The sequence below is a fragment of the Eumetopias jubatus genome, unplaced genomic scaffold, assembly GCF_037043125.1.
Source record: "Eumetopias jubatus isolate StellerSeaLion01/CBP00866 unplaced genomic scaffold, mEumJub1_p1.0 scaffold_3, whole genome shotgun sequence".
Lineage (NCBI taxonomy): Eukaryota > Metazoa > Chordata > Mammalia > Carnivora > Otariidae > Eumetopias > Eumetopias jubatus.
Genome location: NW_028274809.1, coordinates 94,525,475 through 94,550,910, shown reverse-complemented (window position 1 = coordinate 94,550,910; position 25,436 = coordinate 94,525,475). Strand labels below are relative to the sequence as shown.

General features: G+C 49.9%; 1 protein-coding gene across 1 annotated transcript in view; it reads right to left on the bottom strand.

Moving 5' to 3' along the window:
- Nucleotides 1–741: 741 nt before the first annotated feature.
- TMEM163 (transmembrane protein 163) overlaps nt 742–25,436 on the bottom strand; it is a 214,266-nt gene continuing 189,571 nt past the window's right edge. Inside the window, exons 6-8 of the mRNA XM_028101376.1 lie at nt 11,113–11,224; nt 2,845–2,986; nt 742–1,550 (exon numbers count right to left, since the gene is read on the bottom strand). Coding sequence (XP_027957177.1) covers nt 1,490–1,550; nt 2,845–2,986; nt 11,113–11,224 — 315 coding nt within the window. The 3' untranslated portion in view covers nt 742–1,489. The remainder of the gene's footprint in view (nt 1,551–2,844; nt 2,987–11,112; nt 11,225–25,436) is intronic.

Below are 25,436 nucleotides of genomic sequence, written 5' to 3'. Positions count from 1 at the left end.
TTACGTTTGCGGGGGGGGGGGGGGGGGGGCGGGGGGGGGGCACTACATCATAGCTTCCCCTCCCGAAGTTTCCACGTGTGCTAGACACAGAAAAGAAATATATCAAATCTTGCAGACTAGCTCATACAGTTGACCCTTTTTTCCATGTGACCGATTAACATTACCATGCAACGCTCCTCAAAATGCTGTCCGAGGAAGCCACGCGGGATGCGTCAGATTGAATCAAGGTCAGAGATGAACCACCTCCCCTCAGCGAGCCAAAGACAGCCCCCTAGGAGCAGGGGCATGGAAGGCAGGGGCGAGGCCCGGGGAGCACCATCCTGCAGTCCCAAGCACCACCAAATGAATGTGCAGCCCCCCTTCCCTCGCAGGGCCTGCAGTGCCCATGGGGACAGTCCTTCAGGGTCTCCCCACTCAGCACCCCCCAGGCCCAAGGGACCCCATCCACGGCATCCTTCACACACAACAGAAAACCTACCCAGGACAGTGAGAACGCGCAAGATAACCTCCCCATACCATACAAAACAGGTGAAGGTCTTTATTGGTCGGACACCGTCGCCTGGACGAGCAGCAGTCCCAGAGGCACAGAATGTTGTGTGCTGGGGGGACACTTGTACAGAATCTATACCTAACGTTACAGAAACGGAACATCTCGTTCCTTACAGAGGGGCAAGCCATCTCTAGCAGACGGGGACGTACCGTTACCACTTCACACAGCATAGAGATCTATGCACATATGGGTAGATTATATAATTATTTATTACAAATAAACTGTCGTTTCACATCTCTCAAAAATGGATCCGTTTTTACATGTAGGTTCAGCTTCTGAATGTACAAGAAATGGTCATGTGCTCAGTTCAACCATGCAAAGCTCATACGTGTGTCACTAAGTACTTTAAAAATAGAATGGTCTCCTTTTGGACAAATCTGTTTGTTTAGAGTCAGGATTAGTAAAACAGTATGAAACTAATGAAATACCTTGATAGAAATCAGGAAGTGATCTGTACTGATGGTTCTGGGCATGTCAAGGGGCGAGGGACAAAAGGTACGGTCTTCCCTTAAAATCTGCCGGGAGAGAAGAGACTCTGGAACGGGAGGTGGCGGGGGCCACCGGGGGTCCAGAGGAGGTGGGTCTGGTCAGTTGCTATCCATTTCAGGCTTAGAGCACCACAGAGGAACTTTCTGCCAAGGAGACATCTTATCTTACCCACAAGAACCTTTTTTACTGCAGAAAACAGAAAAGGTCAGTTCTCGCTGGAGGTGGGGAAACCTGTCCCCACTCCTGTGCGCGTTGTCCTAACGCAGTTGACGGGGGGAGGAGTGCAGACTGACCTGCCGGGCAGACCTTGTTCCCATGAACACAAACTTGCCAAAAAAGAAATTGGATGTTCAGTGAAATATTGGCACCATCTGCCTGTGTGGAAACCTCGTGGTCCTGACGGTGTTCGTGCGGAGGCACAGCAGCCGGCTCGGGCCCCACTGGCCACTGTCACTCAAACATCTCGTAGTGGCGGGTCTGCCTCACCCTGGGCACCATGTCGATGAGGAGTCTGCAGGAAGGAAACACAAGTCACCCCCACGTGGACCCCCCACAGCCCTGGGGCTTGAGCGCTTGGGGAAGTAAGCAGAAGGCTTTTTAAAAACTACCATTTATATGTACCATAAAATTCAACCTTTTAAAGTAAACAATGTAGTGCGTTTTAGTATATTCATAGGTTGTACAAACCACAACCACCACCTAATTCCAGAACAATCTGTCACCCCAAAAAGACACCCCTTGGCCACCTGCAGTCATTCCCCATCCTCCCCTGCAACCTGCTGATCTACTTTTATTCTCTGCTTTGGCCTCTTCTGGATATTTCCTCTATATGGAATCACCTAACATGTGGCCTTTTCTGACTTGCTGCTTTCATTTGGTACCGTGTTTTCGAGGGTCATCCACATTGTGTCCTGAGGCAATACTTCATTCTTCTTAAGCCTGAGGAATACTCTACGGCTCTATCACATTGTTCCATTCGTCAATTTAACAGACGTTTGCCTACCATCAGTAATGTTGCTGTGATCACTCGTGCATGAGTCATTACGTGGATGTGTGTTTTCATTTCTCCGGAGTAGACACCAAAGGAGTGACACCTGCTGGGTCAAGTGGGAACTCCCAACACCGAACACAGTGAGGAACTACTCAGGGGTCTCCACAGCAGCTGTCCCGTTGTACATTCCCACCAGCAACGTATGAGGGTTCTCCTTTCCCCCCATCCTGGCCACCCCTGATTGTCCATCTTTCTTACTACAGCTATCCTCTTGGGAGGCAGGGAGCGCTTTAACAGTTAAAAAACTCAGTGCCTTTCAAAAAGGGCTCTCTCGAAGGCCAACCCCAGCCTGGATGCTGGAGCAGAGTCAGTGATGTCTGCACAGTGCTTCTTCAATGAGAGGACACAGGCTGGGTTTATCCTCAAGTGTGACCCTTCTGCAGTGACTCGTCCCTTTGGGAGAAAAGTCTCTAAGTGGGGTCTGGCGGAGTGGTGCTGCTGGGCCGTGCCCTGCTGGAGCATCCCAGGTGGCAGGAGGAGCTTGACCTGTGAGGACACCACACAAACGTGCCTCCCCAGTGTGTCATCATGATCCTCGTTAGAGAGGAAGGGGCACAAAGCTTCACGCACAAAAGGAAGACCACAGAGTGAGTAAAAGACTGCCCACCTCAAAAACACCGGGCCCCTGCTGGGGGCGTTTCTAGTCCCCTGGCCTCACCCGGGCTCAGAGGGGTCACAGGGGCAAAGTGTGACGGTCAGGAGTGGCAAATGGAGCATTCATGGCCCCTGGGGGAGCAAGGACAAAAGAACTTACTTGACCCCGTAGGCAAATATGGTGAGGCCGATCAGCACACCTATGCTGCCGTCCAGGTACCAGACCGCCGCGTTATGTTTGAACACTTCTGCACTCAGAAGAATGGAGAAGCCCATCACGCCGCCCACGAGGGAGTTAAACCCTGGAGAAAGAGCAAGGAGAGGCTGAGGGCAGGGCCAGGAGAACTTTCTTAGCCACCAGTGAGACTCCCCCCATGCCAGGCATGCCTCCACATGCCAGGCTCCCATCCCTGCTGAGCCTGCAGGGTCCGGGACGGTGTCTGCACATGGGAAACATTCAAGTCGCCAAGGACGACTTGAATGTCGGCAGGGCCAAGGACCGAGCCGGGATCTTCTCAACACTGTGAAGTCCAATTATGACCCCAGTTGGCCGGTGAGAGCACTAGGTCGAGCAGAGTGACGTGAAACACCATGACCGAAGGTGACACAGATTGAGGGTGGGGCTGGAGACTCTCCCTGCACCCCCAATCCTTTGCCTCCAGAGCCTCCCATCAGCTGAGGATTTTCACTCTCCAGGAAAGGAAATGCTAAGTCTAGACGGGGGCAGAAAAGGCAATCGAAACAGGACTGGCGCGAAGAGGCACTGAGCAGCTCTCCGTTCACACAGGGCACCTCAGTGGGCTCCCCACTTCATTTGACCTTTGACCTCTGAGTTTTCAAAAGCCACGTGGGAAAGAACAGCTTGGGATGGCTTCTGGGGGCCCACCGGGTGTGAGCCGCAAGAGTCCTCGCCTGCCCCCAGCACCAAGGCGGCCCGGAGAGACGCTCGGGGTCCACGCACCTCCCCCGCAACAGGCCCCCCTGCAGTTCTGGGGCAGCTACACCTGCTCCCGTCCGAGGTGTTGGTGCCGGCTTCAAGCACGAGGCCTGGGACAGAGCCACCTCATGTTCGTACGTGGGGGGCTGGACGCCTAGGAATGAGGTTCTAGGTGAAGAGCAGGGGAGGGTGGCATCGAGTGAAGCCTGGGTCCGACCCCTTTCTTGGGACCCAGGGTTGGACTCTGATACGCTGCTCCCCAATAACAGGAAGCAGCTGGACCTAAGCCAGCAAGGACCAATGGCCTCTGTCTGGGACCCTCCTCTCTTCCCTCAAGGCTGTCCTCTTCCCACGCCAGCTCTCAGCTGATGCCATGACAAGGACCTGCTTAGAGCACGTAGGTGGAGAAAATACGACCTCATCTTCCCCACACCAAACCACCACCCACCCTGCCGGCTACCACCGCCGCCCTCCCCCCCCCCCCCCCCCCCCGCAGCGCTGTTCCTGCCTATAGCCAACTCCTTCACCTCTGTTCCTGGAATTCGGTTCCCGCTCTTGAGGCATCCCCCTGGGAGAAACCGTACTTCCCCCCTCCCCGACCTTCAGTCTCTTCCCTGGACCTCCTGGCACCCCCTCCACAACCCTGGCTCTGCCGCCCTTCACGCATCTCCTACAAGAGCTGTCTCCCCGTGCACCTCCCGCTCTCCTCGCCCCTGCCACAACGGCGCCACCGCCCTGAGGTCATCAGTGACCAAGCTGCCACCTGCCCGGGTTCATAACCTGCGCTCCTCTTCGCGTCGCTGGCTGTCCTTGCTCCACTCCAGCCGTCCCGTCCCTGTCTCCACTGCTGGGTCCTCATCTCCCCTGGGGGTTCCCCTGCACAGTGGCGGGAACTCCTCCTCCACCACCCCTGCCTCTGCCCTTCCCCGGGTGAGTGCCTGCCCTCCCCACCCCAGGGTCTCTCAACTTGCTCTTCGGCCTGACCTCTCTGCTGAGCTGAAGACCCACTCAAAAGCATCTCGAACTGAACATGTTCAAAGGAAAAATCTCAATTTCTGCCCCCAAACGCCTCACCCTCTCACGACCTTCTCTGTAAATGCTGCTACCATCCACCTAGCTGCCGAGGCCAAAAAAATCGAACAGCCCGTCCTTGACATCTCTCACACCCAAAATGTCACCAATCCCAAGCTAAACCGTCTGTCAAGAGATCTTATCAGCTGTTGCCTCCCAAACTCCGTGTGCCTCTCACCACCCAACCCCAGGGCACCTGCCCCTTGACTGCACCCCTGCAACAGCCTCTCACCACCTTCCCTACCCCCTGCCCACATCCCCCCCCCCCCCCCCCCCGGCCCAGACAGCAGCTGAAGGCCTCCAAGAGAAAAGCTGCTCAATTTTGGGTCACATCCCAACTCTTCAAGGCTGACCTGAGCTGCGGGGAGCCGCCCCTCCTGCCTCTCCCACATCACGCACTGACCCTCCCGTCCACTACTCCCAGCACACCCCACCTGCCGCCGCCACCCCCGGCCTCCCCGCGGCCTCGAGACTCACCGCCCACCCCGGTCAGCCTGCACCGCTCCTCCCGGGGTCTCCCACGCTGCCTCCTTCCCAGGCTGAACCCTCAGAGCCCTGCAACTCAAGCACACCCTACCTTCTCATTCTTGCTGTTGTTTCTTCCCCAGAGCTCTTCACTTCCTAACGTGGTATTTTTACCCTTCTTCTTTTTACAAACATTTCTTTCTTCCCCGCTGGAGACATAAGCTTAAGGACAGGGCTTTTGTGTCTCTCGCTGTATTCCAAGTCCCAGAACGGGCTGGCACTTTTCAGGAGCTCAGTGGATGACCACATTAATGAATGAATTAATAGATGGAGGAAAGGAGGGAAGGAGGGCCTGGAACATGGCTTCGGCTGTGCTAAGAGGGCTCCTACTTAGCGGCGGCTGGGCTGAGCTGACCCCAGAGAGAGGAAGCCACCCCTGCCGGGCTCCGGGGGCCTCCCAGCCCAGGCAGGGTCTGTGGCCGGGGCCCTGGAGAGACTGCCTCTGAGGGAGGAGGTTTAGAGCCGTTCACTCCTCAACTCCAGGCTGGAGCCCGAGGCTCCCTGGAAAGTCAACCTCCCCCTCCCTTCTCAGGGCTGCCCAATTTCACCTGGGTAACAGTGGTAGGGACTGGGCAAGGCAGACACCTCCACCTTCCTTCCATCTGGGGGCCACATCCTCCACTGGCCAGCCCAGGGAACCTCGGGGAGAGGGAGACCAGGACTTGCCGGGAGCCGAGAGCTAGTGTGACCTCTCCCCGCGCTCGCGTGTCTAGCTGGGCCATCCTAAGAGCTTGCCCTAGGTGCCCCGGAGGCAGCGGGAGAACAGAAGAGAGGCTGAGCGGTGACCTTGGCTTCACCGGAGATGTGTCCCACCAGCTCCAAGTCCCAGGTCCAAATCTCCATTTCCACCTCTAATGGTGGAGGCGAGGGACAGGTGGGTTTCCCACCCCGTGTTGCCTCCTGGCTTCCCCTTGCCCGAGTGGCCCCTGTGTGGTGGCTTTCTATGGCTTCTCCATGCTCACCTAGCTCTGGACAAGGAAGAAATGGGCTCAGCATCCCTTCAATCACCACTCTCCATGCAGCTCTGGAGCAGACTCTTCTAAAGCCTGTGTTTTAAAAGCATCATGGCCCACTGGCAGCCTTTTGTCACCGCCATGGAAAGCTCTGCACCGGCTGAGTCCCTCCCCGGCCCCGACATGCAGAACACACTGGCCCTTTCTCCCTCTCTGACGACCCATGGTTTCGTCCTCTGCAATCCCATCCTCGGTTCTGCCTCCACACCTCCCCCAGGAGGGGAACAGCAGGTCCTGAGAAGCGGGGGCCATATCTCCCTCCTGTCTCCTGATCTGTCAGGATCCCCCCTTCCCCTGCCCCATTTTGAGAAGCTCGCATTTACCCTCTTGCCTCTGGCAGTCTCTTGAGTCTTCCTGTCTTTTTTAATACATGGAATCAGGACAGTCCTCTTAAAACAACAACAACAAAGGCTCTGCAGCACACAGCTTTTCTCAGAAGGCCACCAAAAGCACCGGCAGAGTCCATTACTCTGTCCCAGGCTCCCTGGGCTGGAGTTTACATCTTGGGCATTCTCAGCATCGGGGGAATTTTAGAACCAAGGGGAAGACAAGGGGGAGCTGGCCACTGCCCAAGGGCAGCCTGGAATCATTTGCTCCCTGCTCCTTCTTTATCAGGGGCACAGGGCAGGGGGAGGGGGGCGCGCGCGCGCGGGTGCGTGTGTGTGGGGGGGGGGGGCCTGGAGCCCCCCAGAGAAAGAGAAGCCCGTGGAGCTGAGAGAGGCTGCAGAGAGCAGGTGAGAGTCCCCCCGCCCTCCACTAGATGTCCGCTCAGTTCCAGCAAGTCACCCTGCTCCGCAGAGCCCACCCCCTGCACGCAGCTAGTTCCCGGGAGGAGCTCCCACTAGCTGGCCCCACTCACCTTTGCCGGTGACGGAGCCTGACACAGGTAGCTTCACCTCTCGTAAGCCTGCGCAGGAACGCAGGAACGCAGGACAAGCACCCGGGGGCTAGGGGACGATTCTCTCCCTGCCGTGCCACGCCCTTCAGAATGGACAGCGTTCCCAGCCAGTCGTCCCACAGGAACCCCGAGCTCACAGCCCTGCACCCCAGACCTCCCATCTTCACCTCCGCAGCACACAAAGCGCGGTGGGTCACACACTTCTGGGTGCTAACCGCCCCCCCCGCAGCCTCACAGCTTTTTCTTGTCCCCTTGGTTAAAACCAGAGCTGTTGTAAAGAGTAAATGCTATTGTCGGTTTAGGAACGCAGTATCCTGTGAGAGGCTCTCCTGATTAAAGGCTCTCCCGGTCTGGCCTTAAGGACTAGGGAAGGATCTGTGTAATTAAGCACATTCATTTTATGCAGAAAGTTCTGATTGAAGTTCTTCATGTGCTGGAAAAAACGACCCCAGCCTTTTGGGGTTTCAGAACTTGGAATGAGGACAGTGGGCCCAGCGCCCCGCCCCTCCCCCCGCCAGATTTCCATCTGTCGCTGCAGGCTGCTCTGGAGCCCAGCTGCTGGCTCCTGGTTCGAAACTTCCCCCGGGACCTCTCCACAATCCCCCTCTGTCCGATTGGCACTCTTCACTTGTGCAAAATCATTCTGCCTTAAATAACACAGCCAGCTTCGGCCTAGTGCTGACAGCAAAAATCGCATGTTGACCGAATATTCAAAGCAACAAAACCAAGTTAGACAAGATTTACCACACTGCACGGCACAGAGTGGGAGTGTCTGGAATTTGCCCACACCTGCTGTCCCACTTTCCCTGAAGGTCTTCTTTCCGGCTGTAAGGACACAGTCCAGTGACAAAGGATCTGGTGGAGTCAGGCTGACCCGCTTCATGCACAGCTCCCGCGCGTGGGAAGGGCCACTGCCCCAGGTGATGGATAAGGCCTGCCCTCCCTCCCTGCATGGGAAGCAGTTTGCTGAACTTGCTTCCCTCCTGGAGAGAGTCTTGCCCCCAGCCCCGGGGCCAGACCATGAGAGGGGCATGCCCAGGGCGGCAGCCACAAGGGATGCCCTCCAGAGCCAGCCCCTCTGAAGACCCCCGACGTTAAAGATAGGCATGGCTCCTGAAGCCCATCCCGCCCTCACCTCGCAAAGGAGGGAAGGAGCAAGAGGAGATAGCTACACGCGGTTCCCTCCATCTGCTCATCAATGCAGGCGTAAAACTGGGAGCCCAGACAACACACTTAGCAGGAGGCTGTAATTAGCGCTGCATGGTCGGCTGGCACTCCCACCAAGCAGGGGACTGTGGAGCTTGCTGACCCCCCGGGGGTCCCTAATGGGTAACAGGCTTGGGGATGGGGTACCCTGCTGCCTTTATGCTTTGCAATAGTGCTGTCTGTCCTGTGTCTGTCTCTCTCATCAGCCTCCAGGGACAATTCAACCCCGAGCCCTGCCCGTTTTACAAATAGTGCTGCCACGTCCTCAAGTCTCCCCCATCCTCCACCCCTCTGCCCTCACTCTGTGCAGGCCACCACCCGCCACCCCCGCGGCTCCCCACACTTCTCCCGCCTCAGCTCTCCTTCCCTCCGCTCTGTCTCCCCCCCCTTGACGGCCACAGGGCTCTTTAGAAAACATCGATCATGTCACCATGTGTTCAATATTTAAGAAAACATCCAGAATCCTACCGTGGACCCGATGTCTGGCAGGATCTGCCATGCCCCCTCATCCCACGTGCCCCTCCGATACCTCAGACTCTCTCCCACCACGACCCCCAAGATGCGTCCCCCACTTTCTGCCTGTGGGTGGAACAGTTTCCACTCAAACCCTCCACTTCCCTTTCTCAAGAGCCCTCCCTGGTTAAAGACTGTGATGGAAACACTGCTTGTGTGTAGCTGGTTTTGTGTGTGAGGATTATAGAGTCAGAAGTGAAGCTATTCATTAGGGCGCCTGGGTGGCTCAGTCGGTTAAGCGTCTGCCTTCGGCTCAGGTCATGGTCCCAGGGTCCTGGGATCGAGCCCCGCATCGGGCTCCCTGCTCGGCGGGGAGCCTGCTTCTCCCTCTGCCTGCCGTCCCCCCTGCTTGTGCTCTCTGACACATAAATAAAACCTTTAGGAAAAAAAAGTTATTCATTAAAAAAACCAACTTATCATCACGGTCTTCTCCGCACACCACATAAAATGGGAGGAGGTGAGAAGGACACGGAAGCCTGAACAGAAGCTTAATATCTGGAATATCTAACAGGAAGTAAGACTGCAGTCAAGGCAGGGGGGGGGCCTTGTTCTGGACCCCACGCTCGTGGTGGGAGGGGCGGGTCTGACTGCTGGGTCCACACCCAGGCCTCTGGGGCCGGGGGGCGGGGGGGCACCTCCTGGGTCTCCACTGCAGTCAAAGGAACAGATAAGATGTGGACGCTCTGCGGGCCAGGGGGCTTGGTGTCTTCAGGGCCTAAAGCAAGGCTGAAAGAGCGGCCCCTGGGGAGTACTCACGGCTGGGGGCCCGGAGAGCTGTGCTGAGGGTGCAGCCTCCCCCAGGCCTGCCCTCCCGGGCCCCCGGGTCCCAGGGAAGGAGACACGGAGCCGCCGCTGGAGAAGCCACAAGCCAGCCAGGCCCTGGCAGAGCCGTGTCCCTCAGAGTGACGGAACAAGAGGGAGCTGGAGAACCCACATGCAGACGCCTGGCTAATGCCGCCCGGCCTGCGGCTCCCAGCCGAGCGCGCCCTGGACTGCCCACCCCCAAGTACAGGAGAACTCCAAGTCCAAAGGAGGCATTTCCTTTCCCAGGTTAAAAAACACCAGACCACAAAGATCACGGGGAATGAACACTCCTCCTCAGATTCTGGGTCTGTCCCCGGAGGGGAAAGGGCACCCATTCGGGCCAGGGTGTGACGGGACCATATGCTAGGCACAGCTTAGTGCAGTCCGCCTGGAAAGCCACGGTGTCTCGGTGGGTGGCAGAGCCCTCAGAAGACGCACAGGCCATGGCCTCAGGCATGCCCGCAGCGTTCTCACACAACAGAACCCCAGGCTCTTTAGACCTGGCTCTGGGAGAGAGCAGTTCATTTATACCAGAGGGGCTACCTAAGTGGCAAATGCACTTCTGGCGACCAGGCAGGAGGCTGCCCAGCAATGGGGCAGAAACCTGAAAGAGGTGGTTCGGATTCTGCTGGCCCCGTGCTCCTGCAGCACCGTGCTGTCCCAGCAGCAAACCCAGGAGCTGATGCCGGCTGGGTCCTGCCCTCCCCTGGCCTGCCCCTGCCCTGGGGTCCACCTGGGAGCTTGAGAAGCCAGGCGGGGCCTCCCGTTGCTTAAAAGCAGAGCAGGGAAGAGGACGGTTCAGTCCCAGTCGCCAACCCTTTTACTGTCTTAAACAGCTTTTGCGCTTAAAAAGCTTCGGTTCCATACGGGCAAATGGCGTCCACGGCCCCGGGCAGCCCTGCCTTGTTAGGGCAGAAGCCACCAGCAGGTGCTGCAGGAAGTGGCATTTGAGGAAGGTTGGAGAAGCCGGTGGTCAAAAGGTCACATAGGAGCGCGAGACACTGCAGGGTCCGTCTCCCCTGGACCCTGTGACGCTGTGTCCTGGCCTCTTGGGTTGGCCAAGGAGGCAGCACCCAATCTCAGCGTGCACCGCCTAGCCTGGGGCAACGGTATAATTGTGGCTTCCTGGACTCTACCTCCAACTCCCAGAATCAGAATCTTTAGGGGGTCAGGCTCTGGGATCTGTATTTTTAACAAACACCACAGGCTGGGGAGCCCTGATCCACCCTGTTTTAAAGAGGTCAGAGTGGAGGTGATTCATGAAATTTATTAAATTCCCAGGGTACAAGACATCTGCCCTGATATGGGAACCCTGAGAATCATTAAACAGCCTGGGGAGAGGAGGATAGTGAGGAACAGATTCCAAATTGTTGAGCTGTTCTGCAGGACAAGCAACTGAATAGCATCTTCCCTCACTGTGAGCTCAGCCCCCCAGAGATCAGGCATACTGGCCTTACTCACCATCTGTTATGAGTGCTCTGCTGGTCAGAACCTTCCCCAGCATAAACTTCAACACAGCCAGGATGCTGCAAAGGATCCCACTTAAAATGGAGACGCTGAACAGGAAATCATCCTAGGAGAGAAAATTCCAGATTTCAACAGTTCACCTCCCGCTAGAACAGATTATCTGCAAACCACTTGCCTTAAAGATCAGGTTTGTTCAAATGCAGTGACCCAAAGGGGTACGTGCACCCCAATGTTTATAGCAGCAATGTCCACAATAGCCAAACTATGGAAAGAGCCAAGATTTCCATCAACAGATGAATGGATAAAGAAGATGTGGTATATATATACACAATGGAATATTATGCAGCCATAAAAAAACGAAATCTTGCCATTTGCAATGATGTGGATGGAACTAGAGGGTATTATGCTAAGTGAAATAAGTCAATCAGAGAAAGACAAGCATCGTATGATCTCATTGATACGAGCAATTCTTGATCTCAGGAAACAAACTGAGGGGGGCTGGAGTGGTGGGGGGTGGGAGGGATGGGGTTGGCTGGGGATCAACATTGGGGAGGGTATGTGCTATGGTGAGCGCTGTGAGTCGTGTAAGACTGATGAATCACAGACCTGTACCTCTGAAACAAATAATACATTATATGTTAAAAAAAAAAAAAGAAGAAGAAGAAGATAGTAGGAAGGGAAAAATAAAGGGGGGGGAATCAGAGGGGGAGCCGAACCATGAGAGACTATGGACTCTGAGAAACAAACTGAGGGTTTTAGAGGGGAGGGCGTGGGGGGATGGGTTAGCCTGGTGATGGGTATTAAAGAGGGCATGTACTGCACGGAGCACTGGGTGTTATACACAAACAATGAGTCATGGAACACTAAATCAAAAACTAATGATGTAATGTATGGTCACTAATATAATAAAATAAAATTAAAAAAAAAAAAAGACCCTCTTTGTTCCCTGAACAAATAATCAGTTGGGTATGCTGCCACCAGGTGGGAGTATCTTGCTTGTTCTCATAGGTCAGTTACTTACCTGTGTCACTGGGAAATGGAAAATATGATCAAAAACAGATAATCCAGATTTATATTCCCTTAGACACTAAGTATTCCTTTTCCTGTAGGAGATGCCCCTTCACACTCTTCTGCCAAAATGTTTGGCAATCACTGATCAGTAACGTAATTGGGTGGAATGCTAAAAACAGTGCATGCTATATGCAGTTTTTCATAAATAATTCAAAAAGCAGTTGGAGAATACAGGAACACATAAGTACACCACTGGACTAAGAACACTTCAACACAGAGCCTACTGAACTGGCCACAGGGTCGATCATGGCTGATGCTACTTATAACCATGTTTTTTCCTTAAATTCAAACAAAGGCAATAAGAAGTTCAAATTTAGCCTTAAAGGTGCGGAAAAGGCATCTAAAAATAAAGTCTGCTATTGACGTTATCTTAGCACTTCCTATAAGTTTTTACCTTAACTTTGCAAGAAAATGAATGAGTCACACACGCAAAAGCCAGCACCACCATCTCATGACATTAGGGCCCACCACACTCCTCAGCTTGGAGCCCCCGTGCATCGCTCCCATGAGACACGGCCTCCAGATTCTCTCCAATATTAAAATGCAACTTCCAGCAGAAATCGGATAAAGCATCACATATACAAAAGAAGTAAGACTCCTTAAGCATCTTATTATCCAAATTCACTAACCTAGTGCCAGAAAGCTGGGAAAAAGGAAGATAGTCTGTTTTCCTGGCTTCAAAAACTGAACAAAATCATTTGAAAAATCACCTCCCCGGAAACGAGATATCTGCAAAGCATCAGAGCATCTCCCCCAGAATACTGATCAGTGGTGGTTGGTCTTAACATATGTCCCCAGATCCTTTGCTAATCCTTCTTCTAGGAGGGGCAGCTGAATTCCCTCCTCCCTGAGTGTGGGCTGGGCTCGTGATGGGTATCTAACAAGTAGGGTATGGTAAGGGTAAAATAGTAACTTTGCAGGGGAGAAGCCTGGCAAGTGATCTAAGCCAGGTAATCAAGATTAACAGGACCATTAATGAGTTATGCCGATATCATGTGCTTCCTGATATGACGTGACATGACGAGAACAGGCCTTGGTGTTCTTCTACCCAAGAATCCATAACCTCATCTGAATCTTGAAAAAACACCAAATGAACCCACATGGAGGGACAGTCTACAAAATACCTGAGGAGTACTCTTCACACATGTCAAGGTCATGAACGATAAGGAACAACCAAGAAACTGTGGCAGATTGGAAACTATGGAGACAGAGGACTAAATGCAACATGGTGTCCTGGACTGGATCCTGGAATGGAAAAAGGATATTAAGTGGAAAACCTGGCAAAACTGGAATGGAGCCTGGAGTTTTAGTAATAGCCTAGTAATCTTGGAGTTTGGGCAAATGTGCCCTGATTATCTATATGAGATGTTAATGTCAGGGGAGGCTGGATGAAAGATATACGGGAAATCCCTGTAATGTCTTTGTGACTCTTTTATCTAAAATTATTTCAAATTTTAAAGTTCTTTAAAATAATCACCTCCCTGAATTTTATTATTATTACTACTATTCTTATTATCATTTTCACCTCCTCAAATTATCAGTAAGGACTATGCCAAACCTAGCCTCTTGGCAGATCCCAAGTCCCTGCTGTGCATAACTGACAAAGCAGGGTCCGTGAGGGGTAGGGGTAGGGGTGAAGGTGGGCAAGGATCTCCAAATCACAACTCCCTTTGTGCAGGGACTCCCTCTAATCATGAATGTTGGCACCCACAGGATATAATGCAATGTATCAACACAGACCCAGTTGCTGACAGGATTCAGAAAGCCTAAGTTGGGAGACTGACATAGTCAAGCACTTTGAGACTCCAAGTTCAGAGACTGAATTCTTGCTTTGCTCAACCCCCATACCTGAAGCCTTTCTGATTCCATTCAGTGTGTTGGCAAAGCCCTCATCCCTAAATTCCCAGATGTAGAGAGAGTCTGTGTTCACCCCATCTAAGTCCCAAGGAGCTGGGGTACCCCTATGCATCTTGAGAATAGCCACTATGGCTTTAGCAGTCCTCTCCTGGGTCTGCTCTCCCAGGAAGCTCACTACTGGACAGGGGGCTTGGCTGAAGGGCAGTGATGCACCAGCAGACCTTTGCTCACATCTGGAGCATTGCTTACTGGGGAAACAGACCAGAGCACTCGAATCTCAATTCTCTCTTCCAGGGGCGGGGGGGGGGGGGGGGGGTCGGTGATACCTGCAGCCCCTGGCAAGCAAATACTGTGCAGTCAATGTAGCAATTTGTGTTAAAGGGGCCCAAGCACTTGATCCATGCACTAACTTATTCCAGCAAACAGCCACACTAAGCGCTAATGGCAAGCCCCAAAATATGCCAAGCACTCCTATAAAAGAAACGTCAGGAACTGATTACCTAGAAAGAAGTATGCACGGTGCAATGTAAAGAAATATAAGAAAAACTGTCAGTGGGACCCACACCATCTCGTCAAGGCTTCTACTTCAGACCACCCACACCAGTGAGGGTCAAATGCAGCTCCAGTCCATCTCCGGGGCTCCCATTGTCTTTGCTCTGCTTTACTCTATGCCATTTCCGTCCTTCCAGGCAGCCCTGCTGACTTCAGGGACAGTAGCCTGCCAGATGCTTCTTCTGCAGCCCCCACCAGCCTATAAAGTCTCATCCCTGCAATCAACAATAAAGCCCTATTCTCTACCATTTAGAGAGGTTCCAGTTCTCTGCTTGAACCTGAAATACCACCTCAGAAGGATGCTTCAAACCGCTTAAAACGGTGCCTGCCTGCTGAAGAAGGCCATCAAGAAGACCTGACCGCCGGCTGACCTGCGAGCTGGACCGGGCAACTGGAGGATCCCCATCCCCCAATCTGTCCTTGGAATGTGAGTTCCACTTGCCTTCCTCACTCCCGGAAGCTGCCCCCAGGATACAGCCTTGAAAGAGAAACGTGCCGTGGGGGCTCTCTGGACTGGGGTATATGACTGAACCCAGTTAAAACCTCTACCTAAATGTTCAAGACTGGGTAGACAGGATTGTGGAAATCTACTCATCTTGTGGCCAGCCAAGGCAAGCCTCATATATAAGTTCACTTGCTCATAAAACCTACCACCTACCAATCCGAAGTCATCTTCCTCCTTCTTCCATCTCCTCCTGCCCTCCACATATGGGGGCCAGTTTCAGGTCACACCTGGGAAGCCCCAAGGAGCTTGCGAACTAACAATTGGTGAGCCAGGCAGGAAGGAGGCATCCGCACGAGTTGGCCATCAGCCTCTATGTGGGGAGGAGGGGCCCATATATTAGATGCTTGTGGACTATTATGAGACAACAGGGGTGATGCTTTAACACATCTGTGTGAGATCTGTGCACAGCACACTGCAGCTCAGAAGAGAACAAAGGGTGCCACGGTGGGCTGGCCTCTACTGTGTTGGGCTGGCCACTGAGGCCCCACTAGAGGCTGCAGCTCGGGTGCCGGAGTTGGAGGAAGAGCTGAGGGTACAGAAGGACGGATGGTGGTCTGAGGCTCTGCCGGCTTCAGGGCTGGCCGACAAGGTGGGGGAGCAGGATCATCAGCTGGAGACCTCAGCGTGCCCTTCTGCAAAGCTAGGAGGGGTGCAAGGGATCTTGGATGAAGATCTGGGCACCTGCGACAAAGCCTGGTCAGGATGCTAAGCGGTGGGATCTCTGGGAAAGTGAAGAGAATGCAGAGGGGGATTTGGTGGTGACTGGTGAGGAAACAGACCAAAGAGCCCCATGCCATCAACCTTTAATAGAAGGGAAATTTTTTTTAAAGATTTATTTATTTGACAAAGAGAGACACAGTGAGAGCGGGAACACAAGCAGGGGGAGTGGGAGAGGGAGAAGCAGGCTTCCCACCAAGCAGGGACCCCGATGGACCCTGGGATCATGACCGGAGCCGAAAGCACCCAGGCGTCCCTAGAAGGGAAATTTTTAAATAGCAATTAAACAAAACCCTCCTAGGAGAAAACTTGCCTTCTTTCTCTGTGCCTTTAAGTTGTAAATTGTATCATGCCTTTGAAATGTAAGCACCCCAGGAGATAACCACAAGACTGCCCACAGAGACTGAGGAGGAAAAGGAGGAAAGAGGATTTTTAAATAGAGACTGCTAGAGGAGCTTCTTTGCCCAATATCTAGTCCTCAGCCTCCATAAGATTACTCATCAAGGGCTCAAGTTTTAGAATGCAAGGTATGGGGTCTCTATTTGTGTCTGTATGTTTATGTGTGTCTATGGATCTATGGGTCTATGTTATGTGTGTGTGATGTTTTTATACCTCCAGAGGGCATTGCCGAACTTATTCTGTAAAATGAGCCCTATTTAATTAGCTTAAGGTTAAAACAAGCTTTAATATCAAACATGTACGTATGTAAAACTAAAACATAATTTTCTTTCATCTGCTTAAAGGACAAAGTTTTCTTGGACTATTGGTCTTTTTTTTTTAATTAGTTTTTTTAAAGATTTTATTTATTTATTATTTGAGAGAGAGAGCGTGAGAGGGGGGAGGGTCAGAGGGAGAAGCAGACAACCTGCTGAGCAGGGAGCCCGATGTGGGACTCGATCCCGGGATTCCAGGATCATGACCTGAGCTGAAGGCAGTTGCTTAACCAACTGAGCCACCCAGGCGCCCCTATTGGTCTTCTTTTTGATGAGATTATAAAAGGTTTTTCTTTACCTTTTAAGTAATCTGCCCAGAAAACAAAGATTAAGTAATCTGTGTTTTGTCAAAATAACTTCCTGTGCTTCATGTTATCTTTATCAGGCCTTTGATTACTTAACAAAATTGAGTTTCTATTAAAAGGGGTATGTTTTTCACAACAATGTAACTTTCTGTATTTGCCCTTTAAGTCTTTAATTATCACTTTGATTAAATGGATAACTAAGTATTATTTCACAGTGACCTGTGAACCTATTTAATCAAGTGTTTTTAAACATTTGGATATTTTTGACAAGCTTCCCAAGAATCAAATTTTCAATCAAGTCTTCACCATGAACCAACTTTGGAATTTTCCAGAGAGACCCCAGACTATCTCAAAAGATGTGTTCTCTTTCCTTATGAAAGGAAGATGTTGAACTAATTAGGCTTATTTGGTAGGTTAAATTTCATGGGAAGCATTGTCAAATATGAATGATGCTAAACTTTCTTTAGAGCCCATTTATTTGAAATCCCTAAAAACATGGTAAGTCCTGGTAAAACACTATTAGTCATAATTTTAAAATGTATGTCACAGAAATAACCAAATTCTCTTAATTAGATTATAATGAACTCTCTTCAAATCTTTAACCATCTTTAACCAATGTTTTAAGTCTTTTGTCATTTACAGACAGTTTTATTCTGATGCTTTGGCAAGAAGTGTTCCTCCAAAAGTGCTTCATCGTCAAGGAGATTCAAGGAAAAGATTTTGCTTAGTAAAGGTTTCTGATAACTAAGATCAATTTGCCTTCATGTGGAAGGGACAATAATGAAAGTTTCAAGTATCCCCCAAGGCCACCTGCATAGCCCCACAATGTGTTGTGGACCTGTCCCTGTGTCTTCCTTCCCCACATCAGTAAAATGGGCCCATGACATCAATGATACAATGTTAACATGTAAAGACCGCCTTTGCTACAGGACACTGTGCAGGCTTTGCTGGAGTATCTGTAAGGGGAAAAAAAAAAAATGGGCAGTGAACCCACAGAATATTCAAGGCCAAGGTGTTGCAATAAGGTTTAGGGACTTGTTTGGTCAGATAAGATGCTCATTGTCCCAGAAGCCGTGATTGGTAAGGAGCAAACCTATTCATCTCTTAGGAGGGCGAAGGAGATGCAAGCCTTGGTAGGGATTTGGGTTTGTAGAGGACTTATATTCCCCACCTGGCATAATGCCCCTGTCTTTTATACCACCTGGTAAAGAAAGGGCACTTATGGGTAGGGACTAGAGCAGCAAGCTACCTTTGAGAAGGCAAGAATATCAATGAGGCAAATTAAAGCTCTGTGCTTCTCCCAAGCAGGGCTACCATTTGAGTTAGGTGTGTCTATGACTCCAGAAGGTAGGAGTCAGACACTGTGGTGAGACAACAAAGCAGAGAGTGCCCCTAGGATTTTAGTCCTGGCTTGGGAAGGGGACAAAACCTGATATACCCACAGAGCAACAGCTCCTAACACAGTGCATAGCATTCCTCCAGATGGAGCCTCTCGGGAAGGAATGAACCACAGCAGCCACTAGGCTGCTGAGAGCTATTCATGAACCCTAGCTATGAACTGTTGGCATTGACAGCAGGCTGTCCTAAAGAAATTAACCCTTTGGCTTAGACAATGAGAAGCCAAGGGATGGATGATTCACAAGTGGGCCCCTGTAGGGTCAGGATGTACAGAAGGACATTTGGGTCTGCCTGCAAGAGCCTGAGGCAGTCCTCGCTAATAAAGCATTGGATACCCCTGGCAATGAAGAAGCTGATGCCCTGGAAGAGACAGACAGACAGACAGATAGGGAGGGAGGGAGGGAGGGAGAAAGGAAGAAAGGAAGCAAGCTGATGCCTTACTTCAGAACAAACCTCAGCAACTGACCGTTTAATAGATACAGAAGACTGGGTATATGGAGAGTGGCCACTACAATGCCCAGATGAGGTGGCATATTGCCAAGGATGCCAGATTGCACTTGAAATACAGGGACTTGGTTAATGCTCGAAGCATGTCACACGTGTTCTCAACACCCAAGGCAACTGCCAAAGGAGTCTGAGGCCAATCACCAGAGCTTCTGACTGGTGAGGGTGGCAAACTGATTATACTGGTCCCCTCCCACTGCGTGAGGGTTCTAAATATGCCCTGGTTTATGTGGACACTGACCTGCCCTAAGCTTTTCCCAGGTCACTGTGCAAACCAAGCTGCCACCATTAGGGGCTTTAAAAAGCTGAGTATCATGTATAGACACCCTTGTTGAACAAACAGTGATGGGGGGGTCACATTTCAAAGGTAATGATGTACAAGACGAGGCAAAAGAACATGACATGGAATGCAGGTTCCCTAGAACCCAAAAGCAGCAGTTGGTAGAAAGGAAAAATAGAATATTAAAGCAGCAGATTAAATTACTAACAAGTAAAACTACTTTGACGGGGTGGACTGAAGTAGTGTCCCAGGCTTTCATACATTTAAGTGATCAACCAGGAGGGTCTGTGACCCAATACGCCAGACCGGGGATCCCTGCCAGTGCCCCCAACATCATAAACGTATGGAAGCTTCAGTCAACAGCCAACGCCCTCTCACTGTGGATCAGCATGCTGTGCTGCTGAGAACACCAAACCCTATCAAGCCAGGGAAAGGAGTTATCTACTGGAATTTGGAATGGAATGTCCCGCCGAAATGGGTGAATTACTTCAAACTCCCGGATAAGGGGGAATTAATCTCCACTGGGATCACATTGCCCTGATGCACACTGGACCTGGTGAAATGCACTACCTGGAATGAACACAAGCCACTGAAAGAGGGGAGAAGTGCGGGTCCTGACCTGCCATATCCTGCCCCCAATCCATCCATCTCCTCAGGTCTGACAGTGCTGTCCCCCCCAGCCAAAACACATAGTATGTACAACCAGGTTAACTTTTGTTTTCTGGGTTTTTTTTTTAAGATTTATTTATTTATGTTAGAGAGAGCATGACCAGAAGGGGCAAAGGGAAAGGAAGAGAGAGTCTCAAGTAGACTCTATGCTGAGCACAGAGCCCGATGTGGGGCTCAATCTCACAACCCTGAGATCAAGAGTCGAGCATTTAACCAACTGTGCCACCCAGGCACCCCAATCAGGTCAAGTTCTAAAGTTGTCAACCTCCCGGGCCACCTGGGTGGCTCAGTTGGTTAAGTGTCTGCCTTCGGCTCAGGTCATGATCTCAGGGTCCTGGGATCAAGCCCTGCATCGGGCTCCCTGCTCAATGGGGAGCCTGCTTCTCCTTCTCCCTCTGCTGCTCCCCCTGCTCATGCTCTATCTCAAATAAATAAATAAAATCTTAAAAAAAAAAAAAGTTGCTAGCCTCCCTCTCCTCAAAGCCAGATGGGCATTTTTTGTCCCCGCCAGGTACAATCATTTGACTGTCATCTTTGTTCCTTCTGTTGGCCAGGGGTAGGGTACAGCTACCCAGCAAGCCTTAAATGATAGCCAAAAGGCCTATTCTTGCTGAAATGTCTATAATGAGAAAGCTGTCTTCCAAAATCAGATAGCCTTGGACATTATTACTGCACCACTATCCAAACAAAGTTCTAAGTTCCTCCTATCTGATGAGTCTGCTCATGTGTCATCTTTATTAAATCACAGGGGGGCACAAGTGAATACCCTGAGTGATCTGACCCCCAGCCTAGGGGACTTCATACATCGTTTGGATCATGGGGCTCTTGGCGGAAAAAGTTGTCACTGATTATAGGAATTACTGTCTTGACATGTTTTCTCTCTTGCCCATGCGTGCACGGCTGCTGTGGCATCTGCCTCCGTGCAGCCCAACAGCTGCCAAATGAGCCACCTCCATGCTAAGGAAACCCCTTGCTTGACCACTCAGGGAAAACTGTGGAACAGGGGGCATATAAGATTGTAAAAGCCAGTCATGAGGGATGAAATGTTGGAGGAGGTCATCGAGAACGCATGCCTGGGGGCACCTGGGTTAAGCTCATCTGGTCAGAGTCTTGGTTTCAGCTCAGGTCATGATCTCAGGGTTGTGGGACTGAGCCCACATTGGGCTCTGCGCTCGCTCAGAGCAGAGTCTGCTTAAGATTCTCTCTCTGTCCCTCCTCTGCCCCTCCCCCTGCTTGCTCACTCTAAAATAAATAAATGTATCAAAAAAAAAAAAAAAAGAACCTATGATCGCCAGTTGACCTACAAACTGGACCTGAGCAATTGGAGGCTCCCCACCCCCTCCTCTGTCCTTGGAACGTGAGCACCATTTGCCCCAGCCCCCTGCTCCTAGAAGGCCCTCCAAGGATACAGCCTTGAGACAGAAATGCTGTGTTGAGGTTGGACTAGGTATATGACTGAACCCAGTTATAACCCCATAGAACCTTCTAAGATTCTGGCAGGCAGAAATTACTCGTCTTGCAGCCACCCAAGACAAGCCTTCTAAATGAGCTCCCACGCATATTACACCTGCCACCTACCAAACTGGAGTGGGCTGTCTCTCTCTGGTTTCTCCCTGCCCTCCACTTATGGGGGATGGTTTCAGATTATACCTGGGAAGCTTCCAAGGAGATTGCAAACTAACACTGGCACAGTGTAAATGCTGTATTTAAATGTGGAGAAGCCAATATGCAAAACGCAGGCTTTTCCTGTCCGTAGATTATTTCTACCAACCGCCCCCTGCTTCCAGGAGCAGCTCTGAAGAACGACTGCCTTCCTGAAGTCTGGGAGAACAGAGACTGCGGCTGTCTCAAAGCCTCACCCGGATCTACGAGGTCTGGCTCACTAGCGCTGCAGTGACCTACCTCAGAAAAAAGCAAACCCTGCAAAAGAGCCCACGAAGGACTGAGGCTAGCACAGGCCTGCCAGCTCTCTCACCCAAAACCAGCTTTCAACATCCTAGAAGCCCTCTGCAATCTCCCCACCCAAGCCCACCTGGCTCTCCTCTCTCCACAGAATGTCAGAGATGCAGTCATCGGCTTGAGACATCATCAGTCCCTGCTATGGACTGTTTGTGTTCCCCTAAAATGCATATGCTGTGCCCCTAACCCCAGTGCAGTGGTTTAGAGATGAGGCCTCTGGGAGGTAATTAGCGTTAGAGGAGGTCATAAGGAGGGGCCCTCATGATGGGATTTGTGCCTTTCTAAGAAAGGGAAGACAGTTCTCTTGCCCTCGCTACCCGCATGCCCTGTGGAAGGGCCAGGTGAGCTACTAGTGAGAAGGCAGCTGTCTATAACCCAAGGAGAGATCCCTCACCAAATACTGCTCCTGTTGGCACCTTGACGTTGGAGTTCCAGTCTCCAGAAACCATGAGAAATAAATTCCTGTTATTTAAGCCACCAAATCTATGGTCTTTTGTTATGTTATCCCAAGCTGACTGAGACAGTCCTAAATATAATTTAAAAAGGAGTTTCTGAGAGGATTCCTTCCCAAGGATCAGGAAGCCAGAGCAGATAAGGCTACTGATGAGAAACTGCAACCCCAGCAGGTATGTACCACCGCTGACTTCTTTCAAAGTGTAGCCCCAGCGGTGATGTCTCTGCTAATTCTCATAGCCCAGCCAAGCGGGACTTTGCAGTGCAGAAACTGATGCACAGAGGCTAAATGACTTGCCCAGGGTCACTCAGCTAAGGGCAGGACCTGGATTTGTTCCCAGCTGTAAAATGTACCAGAGAGCCTCCTCTGTGGCCTCGTAAATCTCTCTCATGTTACTGGACCATGGACTCTGTAAAAACAACGAAAGCCTTTTCCTGGTTAGGTATTCAGTTTTCACTGTTAACAGCACTGGGCCCCCATGATTTCTCACAGCTCAGTCTTTACTTAATAGGCAGGAGATCAGAGCAAAAAGGTTCAAAAAAATCAGCCACTCACTCAGAAGCCAAGGACAAATATGAATTAGAGGTAAGTGATAGAGATTATATCCATGCTGGCAAGCTTCTTTATGACCTTGTGATGGTGTAGGCCTTTTATAACCATCTCAAAGCTATAAACAATTGATATACTTGACCAAACAAAATTAAAACATATGCAGAGGATATGTTACATACAAATACAAACTGGGAAAAAATATTATCACAAAGGGTTAACCTCCCTAATATATAAAGAGCTCTTAGAAACCTCTAAGAAAAAGGCCAAAAAAACTGATAGAAAAATGGGCAAAGGAGAATTAGAAAATAATGAATTTTTTAAAAGATTTTACTTATTTGAGAGAGAAAGAGCACATGAGAGGGGGCAGAGGAAGACGCAGGCTCTCTCACTGAGCAGGGAGCCCCATGTGGGGCTCAGTCCCGGGACCCTGAGATCATGACCTGAGCCAAAGGCAGATGCTTAACCGACTGAGCCACCTAGGTGTCCCAATAATGAATTTTAAACATATGAAAGATGCTTAAACTCATAAGAAATGAAACCAAAACTATACAGAGATATCATTTTTACCTAACCAAAAGGATTATTAAAAACTTTTGCTTCTTGAAAGACACTATTAAGAAAATGAAAGAAAAAATATTCACAAACATATTTGTTAAAGGATTTGCATCCAGAATGTATTAAGAATTTCTACAACTCTGAGAAAACAAATGACTCTTTTTAAAAATGAGATTTGAACAAACATTTCACCAAACAAGATATACAACTAGCAAATAAGCACATGAAAAAATGGCCAACATCATCAGTCACAGGGAGATATAAATCAAAACCACTATGAGATACTCCTACATACACATTAGAATCAGTAAAATTAAAGAGATAAGACCAACTGCAGCGAGGATGTGGTGTGATTAGACTTCTCATACACTGCTAGCATATATATGATAGATCATGTATGTGTGTGTGTGTGTGTGTGTGTGTGTGTATACACGCATACATGACTTTGTAAAAACAGATCGGCCATTCCTGATAAATGTAGACCTACCATAGGACTCAGCAATTCATTGGTATTTACCAAGAGAAACAAAAGCTTCTGTCCACACAGAAACTTGTACACCAGTGTTCTAAGCTATTATTTTCAGAGTCAAACAACTAAAATCAACGCAAATGTCCAACGACTGGCAAATGGAGAAACTGATGTATCCATACGATGGAATACTACTCAGTGGTGAAAAAGAATCAGCTACTGACACATTCAGCAAGAGCATGACTGCACTGCAAAAGCATTAGGCTAAGTGAAAGAAAGCAGATCCAAGAGATTAAATAATTTATTATTTCACATATCACATTCTAGAAAAGGAAAATTAGGCTGACAGAAAGCAGATCAATGGTTAGGAAGAGAGGATAATTAATGACTTCAAAAGTGCATGATGGAATTTTTAGATTGACAGAATACTCTGTATTTTCACAGTGTTTGTAGTTCTGTGACTATATGCATCAGGGGGCACCTGGGTGGCTCAGTCAGTTAAACGTCTGACTCTTGGTTTCAGCTCAGGTCATGGTCTCAGGGTTCTGAGATCGAGCCCCACATCAGGTTCCACACTCAGCATGGAGTCTGCTTGTCCCTCTCTCTCTCCCCACCCCCCCTTAAATAAAATCTTAAAAAAAAAAAAAACTCATCAAATTGTACGGGTGAATTTTACTGTATGTACACTGTATTTCAATAAAACTCAGTTTTTAAAAAAGCAGTTTATCTCAGGGATCCTTAGGTGACAATTACTAATATTTACATAATTCAGCTTATATGCACATTATCATAACGTACATAATGTCCATTACCATAATGTGAGGCCAAAGATGGAGATCAAAGCACAGTCATTATGAAGATTAAATCAGAGGCTTAGAGAGGTCAGGGGTAGAACATGGGCCCAAAGGGTCTGACTTCAAGTCTCATGAATTTCCTACTGATATATTTGCACTGTCTGAGTGAGTCAACACTCCTTTCTACAGACTTATCTCAAGTGTTTCCTCCTCTTGTAAGTATTTCCTGACAACTCATACTCTATGAACTGACACTTGCACTCCACACCCCCTCGCTCTGGACCAGGTTCACACATGTCTCGGGACACAGCCTTGCGCAGGCTTCCTACATTGTTTCCCTCTCCTACGAGCTCACTAAGAGGAGAGGTCCTTTCTCATCCACCTCAGTATCTATCCCTGTGGCAATAAAAAATGTCTGTGATATGACCCCACACCAATCAGAATGTCTAATATCAAAAAGACAGGAAAGCGAGTGTTGTTGAGGATGTGGAGAAAGGGGAACCCTCCTACACCGTTGGTGGGAATGCAAACTGGTGCAGTCTCTATGGAAAACAGTATGGAGTTTCCTCAAAAAATTAAAAATAGAACTACCCTATGATCTAGTAATTCCACTACTGGGTATTTACCCAAAGAAAACAAAAACACTAATTCAAAAAAATACATGCACCCCTAGGCTTATTTCAGCATTATTTACAACAGCCAAGATATGGAAGCAACCTCAGGGTCCATTGATAGATGAATGGACGAAGAAGGTGTGGTATATATACTTGGATATAATGGGCTTTATATATAGTGGGGTATATACTGGAATACAGTGATATATTTACTGGAATATAATGCACAACCATAAAAAAGAAGGAAATTTTGCCATTTGCAACAATGAAAATGAACCTAGAGGGCATTATGCCAAGTGAAATAAGGCAGAGAAAGACAAATACTGTATGATTTCACTTGTATGTGGAAT